The following is a 20,604-nucleotide window of genomic DNA, read 5'->3' as shown; positions in this document are numbered from 1 at the left end:
TTTTTTTAATAATCTCCATCAATCACAATTATATCAAGATAGTTCTCTAAGTTTCATGTTGTTTCAAATATAATCTCAACGACTGAGTGTGAGATAATGTAAGTTTATATGGTGCTAATGCAAACTTATATAGAAATACCATTTTGTACACTATATACTAACAAAATACACTTGTATATAATCTATTTATATACTACATTTTCTAATATTAGTAGCTTTACTCTTAACACTTAAATCCACACTCAAACTCTCAAACACTACCTAAGTTTAAAATTTGACTGCAAATTTGACTACAAATATGACCAAAGCAATACATACGATTACAAAAATGTCTCGGTCAATTAATATAAACCATAATCAAAATAAATACTTTTGAGTTGCAGTTAGTAAATTGTTTGTTGTAAAATAAGAAGTCTGTTTATTAAGTGAGCGCTCCATTTTAAATTTTCCCATTTAATGTGAAGCGCTACTTTTACCTTTAACTTATGCTTGGTCGGAGAAGTATCTAAAACCTCAAAAGAACCACAACTACACAGATCGTACGCGTTTTATAGAAGTGCCTTTTGTATTTCTTTTACTTTGTTGCTTTGTTCTTATTTTGCAACAAAATGTTTTAAATTTTTTTAATTCAGCTTGAATGAATGTTAACCATGAGCGAGATCTCGTCTCGTTCTCGTTTCTCGTGAGAAATGGGACTTTTCGTGAGAAACGAGAAATAGAAAATTCTCGCGAGAAGAAGAACGAGACTTAAATATTCTATTATTTTCCAAATTAAAAATTATTATAATTTACAAAATTTATTTTTTTAATTAATATTTTGACTCCGTGATTTCAATAAATCTAATTAAAAATTTAATTTGTTTTTGACAAAAACAAATTAAACTTTTAATTAGATTTTTAATTAGATTTTTTAATTAGATTTTTTTTTAAAATCTAATTAAAAAATTTTAATTAGATTTTAAATATTTTTAATTAGATTTTAAATATTTTTAATTAGATTTTAAATATTTTTAATTAGATTTTAAATATTTTTAATTAGATTTTAAATATTTTTAATTAGATTTTAAATACAAAAACTTTTTGTATAAAATGGTACACTTTCGACTTAATTTCATTAGTTTACCAGTGGAATTCAACTTGACACATATTGTTCATATTGAAAAGAAATATTCTTGCCTCATTTCAGCCATCAAAAATGTCACCAAGAAAAAACAAAATCTGGAAATATTTTCAAAAAACAAGCGACGGTGCTGAATGCAAGGCGTGCAAAAAGTCTTTGAAAACAAAAGATGGAAACACAAGCAGACTTCATCGTCACCTCGAAAAAAACACAGCCAAGATTACGTTGAGTATTCTGAAAAAACTGACGACTCTCTTCTTCCTCCTCCTAAGAAGAAACAACGAACCATAGTCGAAATGCTTGAAACAAAGTCCAAATATGACAAAGACAATTCCATTCAAAAACAATTTGACTCTGCAATGCTGGATTACTTTTGCATTGATCTGGTATCTTTTTCAGCAGTCGAAGGAAGAGGTTTCAAAAAATTGTTTGACATTGCAAACCCTTAACTGAGCCTTCATCACAGAACAAAATATTCAAGAAAGCTTTCAATTCGGTCAAGAGAAGTTCAAGCTGGAATGAAAAGCATAATAACGGTGATTACGCCAAATCTAAAAAGTGCTGCATTTTCTTCTGACCTTTGGACTTCTAGAGCTTAGGACAGCTACATCTTTTGGACTTTTCATGCTATTGAAGAAAATTGGAGACTACATCACTGGACACCCCATGTCCAACAGTTCCCAGGCAGACACACAGGTATCTTAATTGAAGGAAAGCTGGATTCTTTCTTAGAAGAACTAAATTTGCCTGCTGATTTGCCAATGTACTGCGTGAACGACCAGGCAAGAAACATGAAACTTGCAGTCAAATTGTCAAAGCGCCTTGACCAATACTTGTGCAACAATCATATTTTGCAATGTGCAGTTCGAGACTCATTTGGAATGACTGCTGGAACAGATGATGCGTTGCAAACATGCAAAGATTTGGCTTCTTTAACTCACCAGTCAACAGTTGCAGCTAAGTTGCTTGAATCAGAATCAGACGCTCAAGGAATCAATTTTAAACAGTTACGCCAATCTGTTGACACAAGATGGAACAGTGAACTGGATTGCATGGCTTCTGTCCTACATCTAAAGAGTGCAATTATCAGCTTATGTGCAAATGAAGATATTTTTTCAAAGACCATCAGTGCATCACAGTGGAAATCAATCGAGGGAGTAGAAATTTTGGCACCACTTAAAGAAGCTACAGAAACGTGGTTGGCTGAGTCTATTCCAACAACTAACACTGTCGCCGATTCTCTTTATTTAATCCATGACAAACTTGATCAATTTATTGAGACGGATGGAAAAAATGGCTATGGTGTCTTGTATGAAAATAACTTGAAAAGCTGCATTGAGAAAAGATTTCCTCTTTGTCACACTGGAAACTTATCGAGTGGTGCAGCAAACTATTTAAATCCTGCTTTAAAGGGACTTCACTTGAAGCTCTTCAAAAAATTTCGAACAACAAAAGAATGGTTAGCCTCACAGGTTAAGGATAATGTTGAGTTCCAACCTGTTGCCAGAGTTCTTTCAGCAGATTTGTCCCCTAATTCAAAACTGAAGCGCAAGTTAAACGTCAGACTTGAAACACAAGAACCAACATCTGAACTGAATCCTATTTTGAGCGAAATGTGCCAGTATGAATATTTCCCTGATGCCAAAAAAGACTTTCCGATTCTTGATTAGTGGAAATTGCATTCAAATACATTGCCAGAACTCTCTTCATTAGCTAGACAAATTTTAGCTATTCCAGCAAGTTAAACTAAATCAGAGAGAGTTTTTAGCTCAGGTGGAAATGTCGTCCAATCATCCAGACACAACTTACACCCAGAAAAAGTAGAAAAAATCATCTTAATCAGAGAAAACATTGTCTTGTTGGAAAAGTTTGGCAAAAAAGTTCTGAATTAACATTTGAAAAAGTTGTTTACATTTGACAAATGTCATTTGTGTCTATTTGTCAAAGCCATGTTTACATTTTTTTTTTTTTCTTGGATTTTAATAAATTTGTTTTCAAAAATTATTAAATTTCTCTTCTCGTCTCGTTCTCGGTCTCATGAGAAGTACTAACTTCTCGTCTCGGTCTCGTCTCGGTTTGAAAAAACCTAGTCTCGCTCATGGTTAATGAATGTATTTTTAAATATCATTATGAATAAACAAAGGAAGTTATATTAAACAAAATGTTTTAAGAAATCAAAACAAAAATGGAGTGGTGTTGCTGCAAATAAAATATCTATCATCTCAAACATTATAAAGCTGTTCTAATGAAAGAAAAACGTATCGAATATAATGATTTCTGGAAAAGTTAATATCTTTCTTTTTATTAACTTTTCAATTCTTGAAGAACTGGTTGCTAAAATTGCGTTCAATAACAGCTTTCAATCATTAGCTTTAGTATATATAACGTTGGAAAAAATGTTCACATTTGTTAGAATTGAGATATGGTCATTGTAATTACATTAAAAATGTAGTTCGTCACCCAAATCAGAAAAATCTGAACTGGATCAAAAAAGATTAATTTGCCATATAATATTACAATTTTTGCTGCTTTTTGAGAAGTAGGTTGTGGTTACAGAGCTATAAAAACATTTTCGTTTTCTATGAATTTGAAATGTAACTGCGAAAATTGTTTACAGGCATTAAACAGAACTTTTATGGTTGCTTAAAAAAATACTGCTGAGAAATATTGGAGAAAATTCTGTAGAGAGTTATTGTCCAGCAAAGACTGAAAAAGTTGACAATGTTTAGAATATCATGTCTAAAAGTTTTAACTGTAGTCGCACGTGGAAGAAACGCTGTCAAAACTTAATGCAGGTTGCAGTTTTAGCAATTTGCTGTAAAATGTGAAATAGTAAAAAGGAACCGAAGAATCAGCGCAGGAAAAATCGATCCTTATTGTGAAATAAATCACAAATTTTCATAAAGAAGTATGGAGTCTGCTAAAGCGTTAGCAACTTTTTTAAATGTTGGTCAAAACATATAAATTGCACTAAAACTACCCTCTCATTACCTACTAAAGTTACCAAATCAACTAACATAAGCTCTATGCAAAATTAGTATGGTATGACAATTCGTAAAAATGTAAATAACTTGTATGTATTGACGGTTTATTTTATTTCATTCACTTATTTTGAAAACCAGAAAATGTATTTGTTAAAGGTGACTGAAAAGTTGATGAAAATGTAGCGCTGCCTATAATAAAAACTACAAAACGAAAAAAAAATATATATATCTCTAAAGTAAAAACCTTGAAGCTGATTTTCTTCTAATTTAATGTTTGCCATAGTACGACGTAAAATGTGAATGAGCGTTAAACTCAATTATATGGTCTCATATACCAAAGCAAATATTTTTTTGTTAACTTACGATTGAAATGAAAAAATTCTCAGAAATACTAAATTATAACAGTGGTGCAATGGAGTTGTTACATCAGCTTTAGCAATTAAAATTGACAAAATAAGAATTTGACGTATGAAGTCAACAGATAAATTTAAAAAACAAAGAGCCCTTAAAAATAGATTTTATTTATGATCAGCGAGTGAATAAGCGATTTCTGGTGGATTTTGAGAGTTTTTATGTATATGTTATTTATTTATTGAATTTTTCCTTTTTTAACATATTTTTTTTTTTTTAAACACTTTTTTTAATTACCAAAACTTTGTTAAAGAATGAGTTTTTTAGGACTTTTTAATACAGTATAATACTTCTTTTAGCGCTTTAAATTTTCATGAAAAATAGAAAGTAATATATAGAGGTTTTAAGTGCTGCATTTAATAATATATTATAAATATATACAGTAATTTTTTTTGAATTTATCAATTTTTATAAAAATTTAAAACACATATAATCACACCATCAAGTTTGGTGAAATATGCTTATGAAAATAAATTCAAAATTTTAGCTCCATTTAAAAAGGCAAAATCATAATAATAACTGTATTAATAAAAACGATAGTAATAATAATAACATTAAAAATAGTTTTAATATATTTTTTTTATATGCATATATGTATATATATATATATATATATATATATATATATATATATATATATATATATATATATATATATATATATATATATATAACAAATTTTTAGTTTAATACAAATATCTAAAGAATATTGGTAACTAAATAATTTAACTAAATGTATTTCTAAGTTTTTTGAGACTTTACAATTAGGTATTGGATCAAAATTTAAACTATTCCTAGCAAACATTCTATAGAAGAATTTTAATGAACCTATATAAGCATTTTAGGCGGACCACTGTAGTTTTGCTCATCGATTACTTAGTGGACCATTAGTGGCAACCGCCAAAAGTGGCTAACCGATGACTAGCCACTATTAAGATGTCGAAAAGTTATCGGCTTGCCACTTGTAGAGTTTTTTTACATTTTATAAATATATAAATATTGAGAAAAAATATTTTGAAAATTTAAAAAAAATCAGTTAATGAAGAAAATAAACTTGTCCCCTTTTAATTAGGGAAAAGTAAACTAATAAAATTCAAATAAAAATCGATTAAAACACTATTGATTAAACTACTAAAAATGAAGCTCAAATAATTTAAAAAAAAAAAAAAAAAAAGTTATTTTATTAAAGGTTAAGTATACAAAAAAACTATTGTTATCAAATATAGGAAAAAAAAAACTTTTTATTAATTAGATAGATTTGAATTGTTTCACGGTCAAATGCAGATCCACGGCTTTTTTTCATAAAAAGAGCTCGAACAATTAAAAAAAAAAAAAATCCAAAAATTTTGCATTTTTTGGTAAACACAATCAACAAACTCAAGGCTTGCAACTAAAAGCTTCACATAGGTACCACCTGTTGTTTTGAGTTGACAATATTTCTTTCCAAACTTTGTGACACTTTTTGCACCTCTTTATGTTTTTGTCTTGTTTTGGCTTTTTTGAATGTTGCACTCGCTGAGTTTGATCTGAAGCTTCACTGAAGTCAATCTTGCATTTCTTTAATTGCTTTGACTTTTTTGGCCTCATCGTTTTAATTTAGTTTCTTGAGCACCTCAGATGTACTTAGACACTGGCTTTCAACTCTAAGAATGTTGGCTCTTTTGGATTTTTTGTGTGTGTGTCAATATGGTGGCGCTCTAAAACTTTTTTCAAATTGCCTTCGAGCTTTTCTGTGAAGTAACATTTGACACGTTTGAGCTGGAGTCACTGGTGTTGTTGTCAAATTTTGAAGTTAACGAATCGTTGGAGTTTGATGCTGACTGATTTTAGATGATGATATAGGCTGGGATGAGGATGATGAACCAGGGTTGGATGAGGATCATGAAGCAGACGTGCATGAAGATGATGAAACAAGCTTGGTTGAGGATGATGAAGCAAGCTCGGATAAAAATGATGAAGCAGGCTGAGATGGTACTTGAAATGCTTTTGCAATTTTTAATTTTGATTGATCAATTTTGCTAATACCATGTGAGAACAAACCAGTGTTTTGAAATCCAGCAATTATTTGTGTATATGCGTCACCAGTGCTAAAAAGTTTTGTTTGTAGTTGAATGAAATCTTCTTATGTTAAGTTGTTGAAATTTTTAGCTGCATAAAATTCTGTAAGAAATTTGTGCTAAACTTGTTTAACGTAACAATACACACCTATGCCTAACGACTGAAGTATGTGGGACGAATGAACCGGTAAATATATCAGCCTGATGTTATTGTCAATGCAAATACGTGCAACATCGTAAGTACATGTGTGACGTGTCCGTCCAAGACTAAAATGTGAATAATTGTAATTAAAAAAATATTTGATTATTTGATTGACTGATTAAACTAATCAATTTAAGTAAATTAAACTTATTAACTGGAGTTAATTTGATTGCCGTTATGAATACTTTAGTGAACCATTGAATAAATTGTTTCTCTTCCATCCAACCCGACTTGGATGTTGTAAATTCGGTGTTTGGTGGTCCTCTTAAAAATATGATAACGATTTGTAAACTACAAATGGTGACAAAATGATACCAGTAGCTTTGACGCAATTACCAGCTGTGTAATTAATTTTGTTGTTGCTACCAACTAATTTTTAAGTACGTTTAGCACCGAGCTTGCAAATTATATGCTGTTTACCTTGATCGCTTGAAAATCTAATTTCGTCAAAATTCCACAAATTGCACGTAGAGTATTATTGCTGATATTGCTTCAAGAAATTGTTTTTGAAGTGTATTGAAATAACTTTTTATTTTGTCCTCGGTTCAAGAAGAAGCTCTGAGAGATAAAATATTACCTGCTACTCTGACGCCTTATTTATGACTTCATCGTTTTGTGAAACCTTGATACCATTCTCGTGCTAGTATACTGTTTGGTGGAAACAGATGACTTTGATTTGTAGATGCCAAATAGCCCCCAGCTGCTGTGATGACATCTGCAAACGTTTTGCCAAATTCGCAATCGGCTAAACTAATAAGTACTGAAACAAGAACAAATTCAAACGTTATACTTAGCACGGTATTTGTACCTCTACCGTGTATTTAGGTTAAGCACTCGCTTGTGAAGAGTTGCTTTTGGTATGTTGTATGCCTCTGAAGCTTTACTGAGTGATATTACCCCTTTTTTTAATTTGTTCTACTGCAAGTTGATGAATGAAATGATGAAAAAAATGTTTAAGAAGTTTAAAAAAGAAACTGAAAGCATGATAAAACAACAAGAAAAGAATGTGTTAAACATTATAAGTAGTAGCACAAAAATATTATACGAGCGATTAGATATTGTTGAATCAAATATTAAAGAAAATTGTAAACAGATCAAAACAATAAAAAAGAGGTTGAAGATATTAAAGTGAGTCTAAATTTTCACAAACACTTATTAGATGAAAAAATTAGGTCTGTCGTTAATTCACAAGAGAAGTGTATAACAACAAGCGCAATTCAAAGTAACGAATCAGCATTTATTAAAATTAGAGGCAAACTAAGAGAAATAGAAGATTGATCACGGCGGAACAATCTGAGAATTGACGGAGTTAAAGAAAACGATGGGGAAAGCTGGGAAGACAGCGAAATGAAGGTAAATAAAATTTTTGAAAATTATTTAGGTCTAAAAGGCATTAAAATAGAAAGGGCACACAGAACTGGCCAAAAAAACTCAGTTAAACCAAGAACAATAATAATAAAACTTCTGGACTTTAACGATAAAATCGATATTCTTAAAGAGACCTCTAATCTTAAAGGTAAAAATATCTATATAAATGAAGATTTTTGCGCTGAGACAGTGCAAATTAGGAAGAATCTACGGGAACAGATGAAAATCGAACGAGCGGCAGGAAAGTTTGCAACCATCTCGTATGATAAGCTGATCATACGCGATTGGGCTTCAAAGAAAAGTAATAATTTAATATCCTAGTATTTTAATTTTTTAATATCTTATTTTCGTGATTACGAAATTATTTTATTATTTTTTCTTTTCAAAATGGATGACAACTTTTTATTTAATTTTAATAAGGAAAATAGCAGCTTTGATGACTATTTCAATAAAAAAAACATTGTAAGTGAATACTATTCAGTCCGTAAATCTACTCAATTTTTTAGTAAAAAAATAAATAATTTTTCAATTTTAAATCTAAACATTCGAAGTATTAATAAAAACTTTGATAATCTAAAACTATTATTGCATGATCTAAACCACGATTTTAAAATAATTAGTCTCACGGAAACGTGGTTAAAAAGCAATCAAAAAAATTGTAATTATGAATTAAATAACTACGTATCAATTCACCAACCTCGTAAAACCCACGTTGGTGGCGGTGTAAGTATCTTTATTCACAAATCTATTAACTTTATATTGCGTAATGACGTCGATGTTAATGATACAGATTTTGAGTCGTTGTGCATCGAAATAAAAAATAAAGCAACCAAAAATATTATCATTATTTCTATTTATAGAAAACCAGGTGGGAATTTTAAAATATTTAAATCTTATTTAAAAAATTTTTTAGGCAACACCAACATAACAAAGAAACACGTTTACTTAACTGGTGACTACAATATAAACTTGTTAAATCATTCTTCAAATGTAAATGTTCAATATTTTTTAAATACCTTAATTCAACATGATATAATTCCAACAATAAGCAAATCAACCAGAATAACTAACACTTCATCAACATTACTTGATAATATATTTACTAATAATATTCATAATTGCCTCCTAGAATCTGGTATAATCAAAACTGACATAACAGATCATTTCCCAATATTCTTAATTACAAATAATATAACTGATAATCATTCTGCTTTAAAATCTACAATCCAAATGCGACAGATCAATGAAAACTCCTTGTTGCACTTTCGAAATCTCTTATCAGAAAAAATTGATTGGGACCTTATATTACAATCACAAGAGGCAAATAAGGCGTATGATCTTTTTTTGGCGCAGTTTTGTAAATATTACGATTTGGCATTTCCACTAAAAAAATAGTTATAAATTCAAAATCATTTTTAAGCCCTTGGATGACCAAAGGTTTACTTAAATCATCTAAGAGAAAACAAAAACTTTATGAAAAATATCTAAAACATAAACCATTTACAAATGAAATAAATTACAAAAATTATAAAAGTTTATTTGAAAAAACAAAGAAACACTCTAAAAGAATTTATTATGCTAAGATGCTAAAAAAAACACAAGGAAACACTCAAAAAACTTGGAATGTGATTAACCAGATAATTGGTAAAAAAAGATGTTCTAACAATAATTTGCTACAGAAACTCATAATTGATGGGGAAATGATCAGTAATAAAGAAACCATCGTTGAAAAGCTCAACGACTATTTCCTTGAAGTTGGCCCAAATTTAGCAAGTAAAATCCCAAAAAACACCACAAGTTTCAAATCCTATATAAAACCAACCAATATATCTATGAAAGAAGTTAGTTTAAATATAACTGAGGTGCGTAATGCGTACAATAGTCTGAAAAATAATAAATCCGCTGGCGTTGATCAAATTAGCGTGAACGTAGTTAAAGCAATCTTCGATATCATAGAACCATCTTTGTTTCATATTTTCAACCTTTTAATACAATCCGGTATTGCACCGGAGAAATTAAAAATTGCTAAAATATCACCTATTTTTAAAACTGGCGATAACACAATTATGTCAAATTATAGACCTATTTCTGTCTCACCATGCTTTTCAAAATTGTTAGAACGTATTATGTATGATAGGCTTAATAAATATTTAACCAAAAACAAAATACTGTATAATAAACAATTTGGATTCAAAAAAAAACATTCAACGGATCAAGCAGTAATCGATTTAATAAATTATATATCCGATGGGTTCAATAATGATTGTTATACACTAGGAGTTTTTATTGATCTGTCAAAAGCATTTAACACAGTTAACGATGACATACTTATAGAAAAACTAGAACTCTATGGAGTATTAAACAATAACCTACTCTGGTTTAAAAATTACCTGTCAAACAGGAAACAATACATAGTGTATAAAGAAAATGAAACAGGAAACAAAGTTATAACTTGTGGTGTTCCCCAGGGATACATCCTAGGACCACTATTATTCTTGTTGTACATTAACGATTTATATTTAGCTTCAAAGGCTTTAAATCTTATTTTGTTTGCTGACGACTCTAATCTTTTTTACTCAAATAAAAATATAAAAGATCTTTTTAAAATATTTAATGAAGAACTAATAAAAGTTAATGATTGGATTATTTGTAATAAACTTTCATTAAATGTACTGAAAACTAAATTTTTGTTGTTTCATAAACCTAGTAAGAGTGATCACCTCCCTCTAAAATCACCCAATCTCTTTATGAATAATTCAGTTTTTAAAAGAAAATCAAATGTAAACTTCCTGGGAATAATATTAGATGAAAATATATCATGGAAATCTCATATTAAATCTATTGAAAATAAAATTTCTAAAAATATTTCTGTTCTATATAGAGTTAAACCATTTCTTAATATCAAGTCTTTAAAAATTATATATTTTTCATTTATCCATAGTTATCTATCCTATTGCAATATTGCATGGGGAAGTAGCAACTATGGAAAGCTTAAAAAAATTTATAGTAAACAAAAAATTGCATGCAAAATTATTTTTGGCGTTAAGAGAACTGCTCATGGAGAGCCTTTCTTAATGGAACTTAATGCACTCAATGTTTATAAACTTAATATATATCAAGTTATGTTGTTCATGTTTAAATCTAAACATGGTCTGTCGCCTAATATATTTCACTCTTACTTTACTAAAATTTCTCATAAGTACCCCACAAATTTTTCAAATGATAATTTTGTAGTTCCAAGATTCTATTTCAAACTCAGTTCATTCCGAATTCAATATCGTGGAGCATTTCTATGGAATGAATTTTTTCAAAAAATTAATAAAAATAACATTCTTCAAAACATATCTTGTGAACAATTCAAAATAGTATGTAAACATTTCTTATTAGGAAAAAATTTCGATCTAAGATATTTATTTTAAAATTTGATTATAAAATAATAAAAAAATATATAAACTGAATAGGTTTTCATCTACTTTTTTAGTTTGTTTTTTTTGTGAAAAAGTCATAACTTATTTTTTTTTGATCATATGACTTTTATTTTTCATTTAAATATGTTGTTATTGAAAACTTATGCTATTTTAATATCTTATTATAAGTTTTATAATATCTTTGTAGAAATATATATATATATATATATATATATATATATATATATATATATATATATATATATATATATATGTATACTTTTATGTTTAAAGTTTTTAAATTGTAATATTAACTGACGGCTTCAATGTTAACGGGGCTCGGTGATAAGACAGTATGTCTTTTTCTTGCTCTGGCCATTTATTATATATGTAAACGATTTTTCTCATTGTAAATAGTATTATACGGCAAAATAAAATTAAAAAAAAAAAAAAAAAAAAAAAAGTTGCAATTACTCTACTGTAAACGTTTTACTTAATTACTAAAACAAACTTAATTACGAGTCATTTTTGACTAATATCTATTAATTAATGTAGCCGCGTTCATTTTAATGCATAAGTGCGAGCAATTAGTATGTTTACTCTTCCCAAAAAATGATCTTTTTTCCGGAACAAGCAAATTCGATTTTGAAGAGACAACCTTGATCTTCATAAAATTTTCTACAAAACCGTCTTATTAGTTTAGTATTTTATTGTAGTTTTTGGAGTTTTGAGTAAAAGTTCTTATATTAATAAAAAAAATTTTTATTAAAATAAGAGTTTTTAGGTTTGGTAAGGTTAATTTTTAATAATCTAAAGGCGTAAACATTTTTCAAGACTTTATGCTTTATTTTCATTTTTTATTTATTTGAATTTTCATGCTATATATTTTCTATACAATGTTATATCCGAAGATGTTGTTAGCTTAGTATAGGAACAGCCACAAATAGTCATTCAGACTAATCCAAGGTAGTGTCCGTTATTGACCAACATTTTTGCGTGCCGAAGTATTACTCAAGCGCTGAGTTGGCGGTGGCAGGATTTAAACTCGTTTTGTACAACAGTCCACAGTGCCGAATTAACCCTTAGGCAAATAAGGCACATGCCTTAAGGCCAGCAAAAAATCCAGGCTACAAAAAATTTATGCATAAATTTATATTTATGTCTTATCTTTATTGATGAAATTATTATAATTATTCTAATTATTAAACACATTTTGTTCATACTTTACGATGTCAATTTTACGATGTCAAAAATTGTAACTAATTCATTCTTATAAGTGATAATTTTTTTCTTCTAAAATATCGATTTAAAATATTTCGAATAAAATATTCGAAAAATATTGTTTTTTTGTATTTTTGAAATTTGATAACATTTGTTTTAAACAGTGGAACTCTTTCGTAAAGAATAACAAAGTGTTGTAATAAAATTAATGGTTTTAGCAAATGACTATACTTTTAGATGTAACTATTGTTATAAAATTGTAATCTTTTAAATTTATTAGTAGGTTTAAAGAAGAAAAAAGCATCACATTTACTGCAGAAAGAACTGGGTGTAGTTTTTTTGTTCAACATGCCATGTTTTAAATGTTTCCATCAAAACATATTTGTCACATATTTTATTTATTGTTGATATTAATATACTAAAGCTCATTAATATAATATGTATTAGATCCATGTATCTCAACTATACTGAGTGACTTTCATTTTGACTTTCACTATCATACATTATTATCTATATATATATATATATATATGTATGATTTCTTATCATATATATATAAAACAATATGTTTAATCATTATTATATCACATATCAATTTTACATATTCTAATAAATATTATTTTAATTTATAAATTAGTTCTTGCTATAACATAGAAAACGTATATACACTATACATGTAGAACTTCAGTTCTGTGACCTAGGGGTATAAGAAGCAGATCATTAATAAGTCAAACAATCAATCCCAGCGAGTAATTTGCATGAATTTTTGAACATCATGCTCCTGAAATAAACAAAAATAAAATCCTTCATTTATAGGAATCTATAATTTTTAATGAATTATGTTGACGCTGTCATCACTATTGTTAGATTTCTGTTGTAATTATTATTTTAATTGAACAAAATATGAATTCTGATCTTTCCAAGTTGAGTCTTTGTCTATTTATTGATGGATTACCTCTCTTTAACAGCACAGTGAAATGTTTTTGGGTTATATGTGCATTCTAGAAATCCCATCATCTGAATTCATAATTGGTGTTTATTCTGGTTGTTCAAAACCAAATTCATCAAATGATTTTCTTCTGGTATACTGGTTGTTTGATTTTAAATTATCATTTCGAATATTAAAATCTATTTTATATATAGGTTTTGTATGTTCTTATCATGCAGTTCACAAGAAATCAATTTTTAAAATTTTACATCATTTTATGATATGACTTCATGAATCAATTATTTTTAAATCGAATAATTATGCTATTGAATACATAAAAATACGTTTTTAAAGATTACTTTTACGTTTTACTTTTAGATTAATGTCGATACGTAAAGGTGGTTGGGAGCGAGGGAAGGAGTTAGAGAAGAAAATGCATGATGAAGATAAACTGTTAAGGAAAATACCCAAAATTAATTCATTTTTCACTGCCACGAACAAGGTTGATGCTACTGATAATATTACTCTCAATTCCCCACTATCCTCATCAACATCTCAGGTAGGTATTGATCACAAGGAAGAGGCTGCAAAAATTGCATTTGAACTTGGACATACTGAAAAATTTGAAGACAGAGCTGATACTGGTTTAGGAACCATTCCCAATGATGTTGGGAGTTTTGGTGACATAACAGATCATGTGCGCAACATGTGCATCAGCCTTGGAACAATCCATTTTCGAAACTTGGCACACAGTTATCCAGAAACAAAGCGGGAATACAGTGGAGTGAATCGCTTCCTAAATTCTAGTGTCTTCAAACGGGTTTTGCCAAATGGTGATATCGTTGATCGTGACTGGCTTGTTTATTCTCCAGCCAAGACATGTGTCTTCTGCTTTCCCTGCATTCTGTTTTCATCTGACCGATCACAGTTGTCTGGCTCAGTATTTGAGGATTGGAAGAATATGACACAATACTTAAAATCCCATGAAATCAGTGCAAAGCACATACAATCAGTTCTTACTTTATGTCAAAGAAGTGTTGCTGCTAGGAGAGTTGACGAGCAATTGCACAACAATATGTTGGAGCAGCGCAATTACTGGAGAAAAGTCACGCTGTGCTGCAACTATTACTTTTCTTTGTGAGAGAGGTCTCCCTCTTCGAGGTAGCAATGAAGTTGTTGGCTCCAGAGAAAATGGGAATTATTTGGGCATCTTAGAGCCGATTGGTCAATTTGATCCATTTTTGTCCCAGCACATCTGTACTCATGGCAATCGCGGACGCGGTCACACATCATATTTATCAAAAACAATCTGTGAAGAATTAATTACAATGATGGGTGAACAAGTTATGGGTTTCATAAAGGATGAGATTTCAAATTCACGGTATTTTACTCATTGTGACCAGCTGACCATCATTCTTTGTTATATTAATATGGTGGATTACCAGCCTGTAAAGCGTTTTTGACATTTATTAATATATCCAGTCACACAGGACAGCCACACTGCTTCAGTACTTGTTAGATCAAGACATCGACTACAAAAATTGCTGTGGTCAGACATATGATAATGCCAGCAATATGTCTGGTAAATATATTGGCATGCAATAAATCCTGAAAAACAAAAACTGTTTAGTGGACTACATTCCTTATGCTGCCCACTCGTTGAACCTAGTTGCCAGTCAGCTGTGGATTGTTGCGTTGAAGCAGTTTCATTTTTTAACATATTGAATCGCCTGTATAGTTTCTTTATAGCATTAACACATCGTTGGGATGTCATGATGACCCATGTTAAAAACCAACGAGAATGCCTTGTTCCAAAATACCCATCAGATACCCGGTGGTCTGCTCGAGCTGATGCTGCAAAAGCAGTGTTCAAGGGGTACCACCAATTACAAAGTGCTCTTCAGGTGATCTCAGGGGATTGTAATCAGAATGGTAGCACAAGGAATGAAGCGGACTCATTGGCCAAACACATGGATACTATTGAAGTTGCCCTATTGTGTGAACTTTGGAATGACATTCTGCATAGGTTCAACATTAATAGCAAGTTATTGCAAAGTTCTACAATCGAATTAACTCCAGCTATTGGTCTGCTGAAGAGCTTGCATATATTTTTGGATGAATGCCGAGAGAAGTTTGATGATTACAATCAGAAGGCAGGTGATCGCTGTGGCAACAGCACATATAAATCTGAAAGTCGAAGACAACCAAAGCGTAAGAGACAAATCAATGATGGAGATGCCGCAGATGCTATGGAAGGGATGTCAAGTCAGCAAAACTTCAAGGTCAATACCTTCTATGTCATCATCGATCAGCTGAAAAATGCATTAAAGAAACGCATTAAAGCTTACTCAATTGTGCTGCAGAGATTTGGAGTTCTGACTGAGTATGACGCCATGACCGATGAAGATATTGACATTGCTGTTAAAAGAATTGTTACTGTGTATTAGAAAGACCTTTGTTCTGATTTTCCAACAGAATTTCGACAATTTATGTGCTGGTATAAGGAACAGAGAAACTATGAAGAAGGATCAAGTGCACAGAATCAATTTGATTCAAGTGCTCAGAAGATGTTTAAAATGCTGCACAATTCTGGTGTATATCAAGCATTTCCAAATACTGAAATAGCACTCCGGATATACTTATGCCTGATGTCAACCAGTTCTTCAGGAGAACGTTCGTTTTCTCAATTGAATAGAATTAAAGATGCAAAACGATCAACAACGGCTCAACGGCGTCTTTCTGTACTTTCACTTCTGTGCATTGAAATTGATTTACTCAACAAGGTCAACTTCAAAGAACTAATTGACAAATTTGCAGTTATAAAAGCGTGAAATTTTTAAATTATGTAGTTTTTGCCTAATAAATATTTTTTTTTTAAATTTTAATTTTTTTCTTTTTGTGGGAAAGTCCGTATTATCTGTATTTTTAGGCCACTTAAAATGTGCCTTAGGGCCAATAAAGCCTTAATCCGGCACTAACAGTCCGGGTTTTAATTCTTCATTTGACGCTCTCACCAAACATCTGAGCTATCCAGCCACTTGATTTTTAGCTTTCAATAAATGTAAAAGAAACAAAATTGCTAAACCATTCACTTTTGTTTTCGTTTACTCTTACCCCAGTTTACTCTAATTAATAAATAAAATGTATTTTGCATTAAAGAACTGTATAATTGTGTAAATGGCGCCTAATTGAATAAAAAATTTAACTTTTATTACTTAATTAAGAATTAAACTCTCGAAGAAATTTATTTTATATTAATCAGATGCCTTTTTCTTGCTTGTATTGCGTTTTGTATAGTATTTGTTCTGCGTAACAAAAAACTTAAGTTTTTACCTAAGTTATACTTAAAAAATGGTATTTACAACATTTTCATAAAAAGTGCTCAGCAAACTTGACACAGGAAGAGTTACTTCTGCTATTTTCTGACTTAAGTTTGGTGTATCTTCAAATCATCCAATAATATTAAAAATGGCGTTTTTATTATTGTAAAAAATTTCAGATTTTCTTTGTTATTGCCAATAAAATATAATTTTATGTTAATTTTATACTGCTATAAATATGCATTACTTAAATAAATAACGTTTAGTTATTTATTTAAATAATACAACAATAAATATTTTTTTAACAACAACAACAATAGCAATTATTCATCAAAAATTTGGATGTACCACATAAACTTTATGTGGTACATCTAAATTTTTGATAAATAATTGCTTTTATTGCTATTTTTGCTAATTGCTAATTGCTACTTTATGATAAAGTTGTTTTAAAAAACTTGTTTTCACCTTATATTAAAGGTTAAAAAATATATATACAATCTATATAACGGATGGTTCACACTCTCATAGCCTAGCTAAAACAAGTTAAGCGACCATACGATGTATATATCATACAGTTTTGTTGTTTGCCAATAACTTATTAAATAAGTTAAGTAAACTTAATAACTAGTTATTGTCATACTTCAAAACTAAATGATGTATCCATACTATATTAACTTATGGTTGTACTTATGCTATACTGTCTATACTATACTGTTAAAAAATGTATACAATAATATTATTGAAGTATATACTTTAACTTGCATAACTAGCATAATGTCTATCTCTCTCACTCTCTCTCACTCTCTCTCTCTCTCTCTCTCTCTCTCTCTCTCTCTCTCTCTCTTTTTCTCTCTATGAGAGAGAGAGAGAGAAAATATGTGTGCTAATATAGAAACAATATTCACAAAAATATATAATTATATTGTTAGTTTTTCAAATATCTATTTTATTTATTAAAAATGAGAACAAAGCTATTTCAAAATACAATAATGTTAAAATTATCTCTGAGTAATCAGGCTATTGAAGTAACAAAGTATTATAACTTAGATGTTAAACTTACTTTAAATAATGATGCTATGTTTTTTGATGATTTCAATTATCCAAAAGTATTAACAATATTAAGATTATTTTGAATAATAATGCTCTTTTGTCAATTATTTCAATTATCAAGAGATATTAGTAACATCTGTGGATAATTTAAATTATGTAAAAAAAGAGCATTGTCTTTCAAAACCTATTTTTTTGGTAAATAATATCATTATTTGCAAATAATAAACATATTCTGTAATGATTTAAATTATTTTGGTAGATCTTTTATTTTGTATTTCTATATAAAATCTTATTGTTGTAGTTTGTTATAGTGAGGAGGAGGAATTCCTTTAAAAATTCCTTGGTACACCAGTTAGTCCAAATGGAATGATAGTGGTTTTCACAGTTCAGTAAAATTATTATCTGTTGCTGATAAAAATAGTATTAAATTCTTGACATGACAGCACATTGTTCACACTGGCTGCAGCTAGTAGGTTGTACTGTATTTGGTGTCTTGAAAACCTACTGCAATACTTGCTGTTGTGATTTAATCAATACTTGCTTTGTCGATGAGTCAAAATTTTCTATACTGCATGTGCCTGATTCACAAAATTAACTTTACTTTATCCATCAAATATAAGAATCATGTTTTTATTTTTGAATGTCAAAAATTTTGTCATGTTACACTGTTCCTAACCACCCCTCTCCCATGTTATATTTGGTGACAATTTCAAACACCCCTACTCTATATTAGAATGTCACGTATGGTTTGAATAGCCTCTATATACTTTGCTACATTTATAAATATAGAAACAACAACAACAAAAACTTAAGTTTTAGTAAATGTTAGCCCTGCCTTTAAAAAAAGATGCATTCGCTGTTCGGTCACATTGCCTAGTATGTTTTGATAAAAAAAGAATCAGTAATACTAGCTACTTCCTTTATATAAATAGTTATAAAATATTTGCCTTCAATTTTGCGTAAGTATTTTGCCTAAGTTTTTGTCTAAGTTTTGCGTAACTCATGCGCAACCTTAACTTTACGCAAATCGTCACCCTAGAATTTGTTTGTTTAACATACCAATTTACAAATTGTTGGTAAAACGCGGTTAAAGTTTAGGAGGTTATTACTGCTCTCGTATTTTAATTATAGCTAGTATAGATGTTAGGGTTAAAAATAAACTACAACTATTATACCGTTAATTATCTATCGGTCCTTCGTTCTTTCCTCAAATTCATCTATTTTTCTTTGAGTGTGTAATTTTTGCTGATATTTTCTTTCCTCTGATGGTTGTTCAAAAATTTTATACTCTTCGTATTCATCACATCTATCTTTCTTAGGTTTGAAAAATGATAAATTAGACTCCTCATTGAAGACACTTCTGCAAATGTTTTTTTTTACAGAATTTTTAATCTGTAACCTTGTACAGATCATACATTTTTTTTAAAGTTAAACTACCATCTAATATTGCTTATTGCTGTTGGCACGGCAGTAATGTGATTCGACAACAGGAAACAAATTATTGCGATTCCTAACCATTTCTAGTTTTTTGTTTGCGTACGTTTTTTGACGTTTTGACCTTTGTGTGGTGATCTTGGTACAGAAGTTGGTGGATTGTGAATTTTTTTATGAAAGTAATATATACGTTGTTGACTGATGCTCAGTGTGCCACAAAGAAATTCTTTACAAACTTGCACACGTGTATTGTTGTGTTTTAAATAATACTTGTACACATAAGACTTTTTGCTCTTTTCTTTGTATGTTCGCTTCCAAAATGGTTCACCCCTAATGGTGTACTTATTATAAAAATGTAGCTTTTTCTCATCGGACAATTTATAAAATTGTTTCATTATTTAATTTCTTTCTTCATTGGAAAAATAATCACTGCATTTATGACTGCAATTCGGTTTACAGCCTCCTTCAACTTTTTTTGCAGGATGTAGTTGTCCTTTATTATCAACAACTTCTTCTCCCCTCTCTCTTTTTGTTTTCTTTATATTTTTTTGCCAATTTTCTTCGTATAGTTAACTTTCCTTTACTTTCCGTTGTTAAAAAGATTTAAATTTATTTAAACTATCTTCATTCTTCTCTGTCGATGTCACGTATTACTTTGTTCCACATATTAAATGCTGTAAATATCCTCTGTCATACTCATGGTTTCATTTATAGTATTATCATTATTTTCAGTTACTAAAGATTTATCCAATATAAGTGTTGACTAACTGACAACAACTTTTTATCAAAAATACGACCTCACCGGACGCAGTAATTGGTTTAGCTGGATAAATAGCTGGATTAAATAGACCAGAACTAACGACGATTTGGAAGTTAAAACACAATTATACACCCATTAAAATAACATTTTGGTTTATTCAGTATCCAAATGTTGAACAAAATGTAATAAATTGATGTTTTTTTTTTGGATTTTGAACAAAAGAGATCTGAATATTTTGATCTGTATATTTTATAGTAGATATTAAACAAGCTTACCAGCTTGTTTAATATCTACAATAACATATACAGAATTTACATTTCTTATCAAAATATTCAGATCTCT

General features: G+C 29.6%; 2 protein-coding genes across 2 annotated transcripts in view; one reads left to right on the top strand and one right to left on the bottom strand.

Moving 5' to 3' along the window:
- The window catches only part of LOC105848164 (uncharacterized), a 54,341-nt gene that overhangs the window by 15,435 nt on the left and 18,302 nt on the right, over nt 1-20,604 (bottom strand). The gene's annotated exons all lie outside the window — the stretch shown is intronic.
- LOC136092432 (uncharacterized) lies at nt 13,819-14,839 on the top strand. The gene is made up of 2 exons (XM_065820672.1): nt 13,819-13,852; nt 14,077-14,839. The coding sequence occupies exon 2, from the start codon at nt 14,081-14,083 to the stop codon at nt 14,837-14,839; it is 759 nt and encodes a 252-aa protein (XP_065676744.1). The 5' UTR covers nt 13,819-13,852; nt 14,077-14,080.

This window comes from Hydra vulgaris, chromosome 15, assembly GCF_038396675.1.
Source record: "Hydra vulgaris chromosome 15, alternate assembly HydraT2T_AEP".
Taxonomy (NCBI): domain Eukaryota; kingdom Metazoa; phylum Cnidaria; class Hydrozoa; order Anthoathecata; family Hydridae; genus Hydra; species Hydra vulgaris.
Note: the sequence above shows the minus strand (reverse complement) of the source record. Positions and strands in the feature narration are given on the sequence as shown.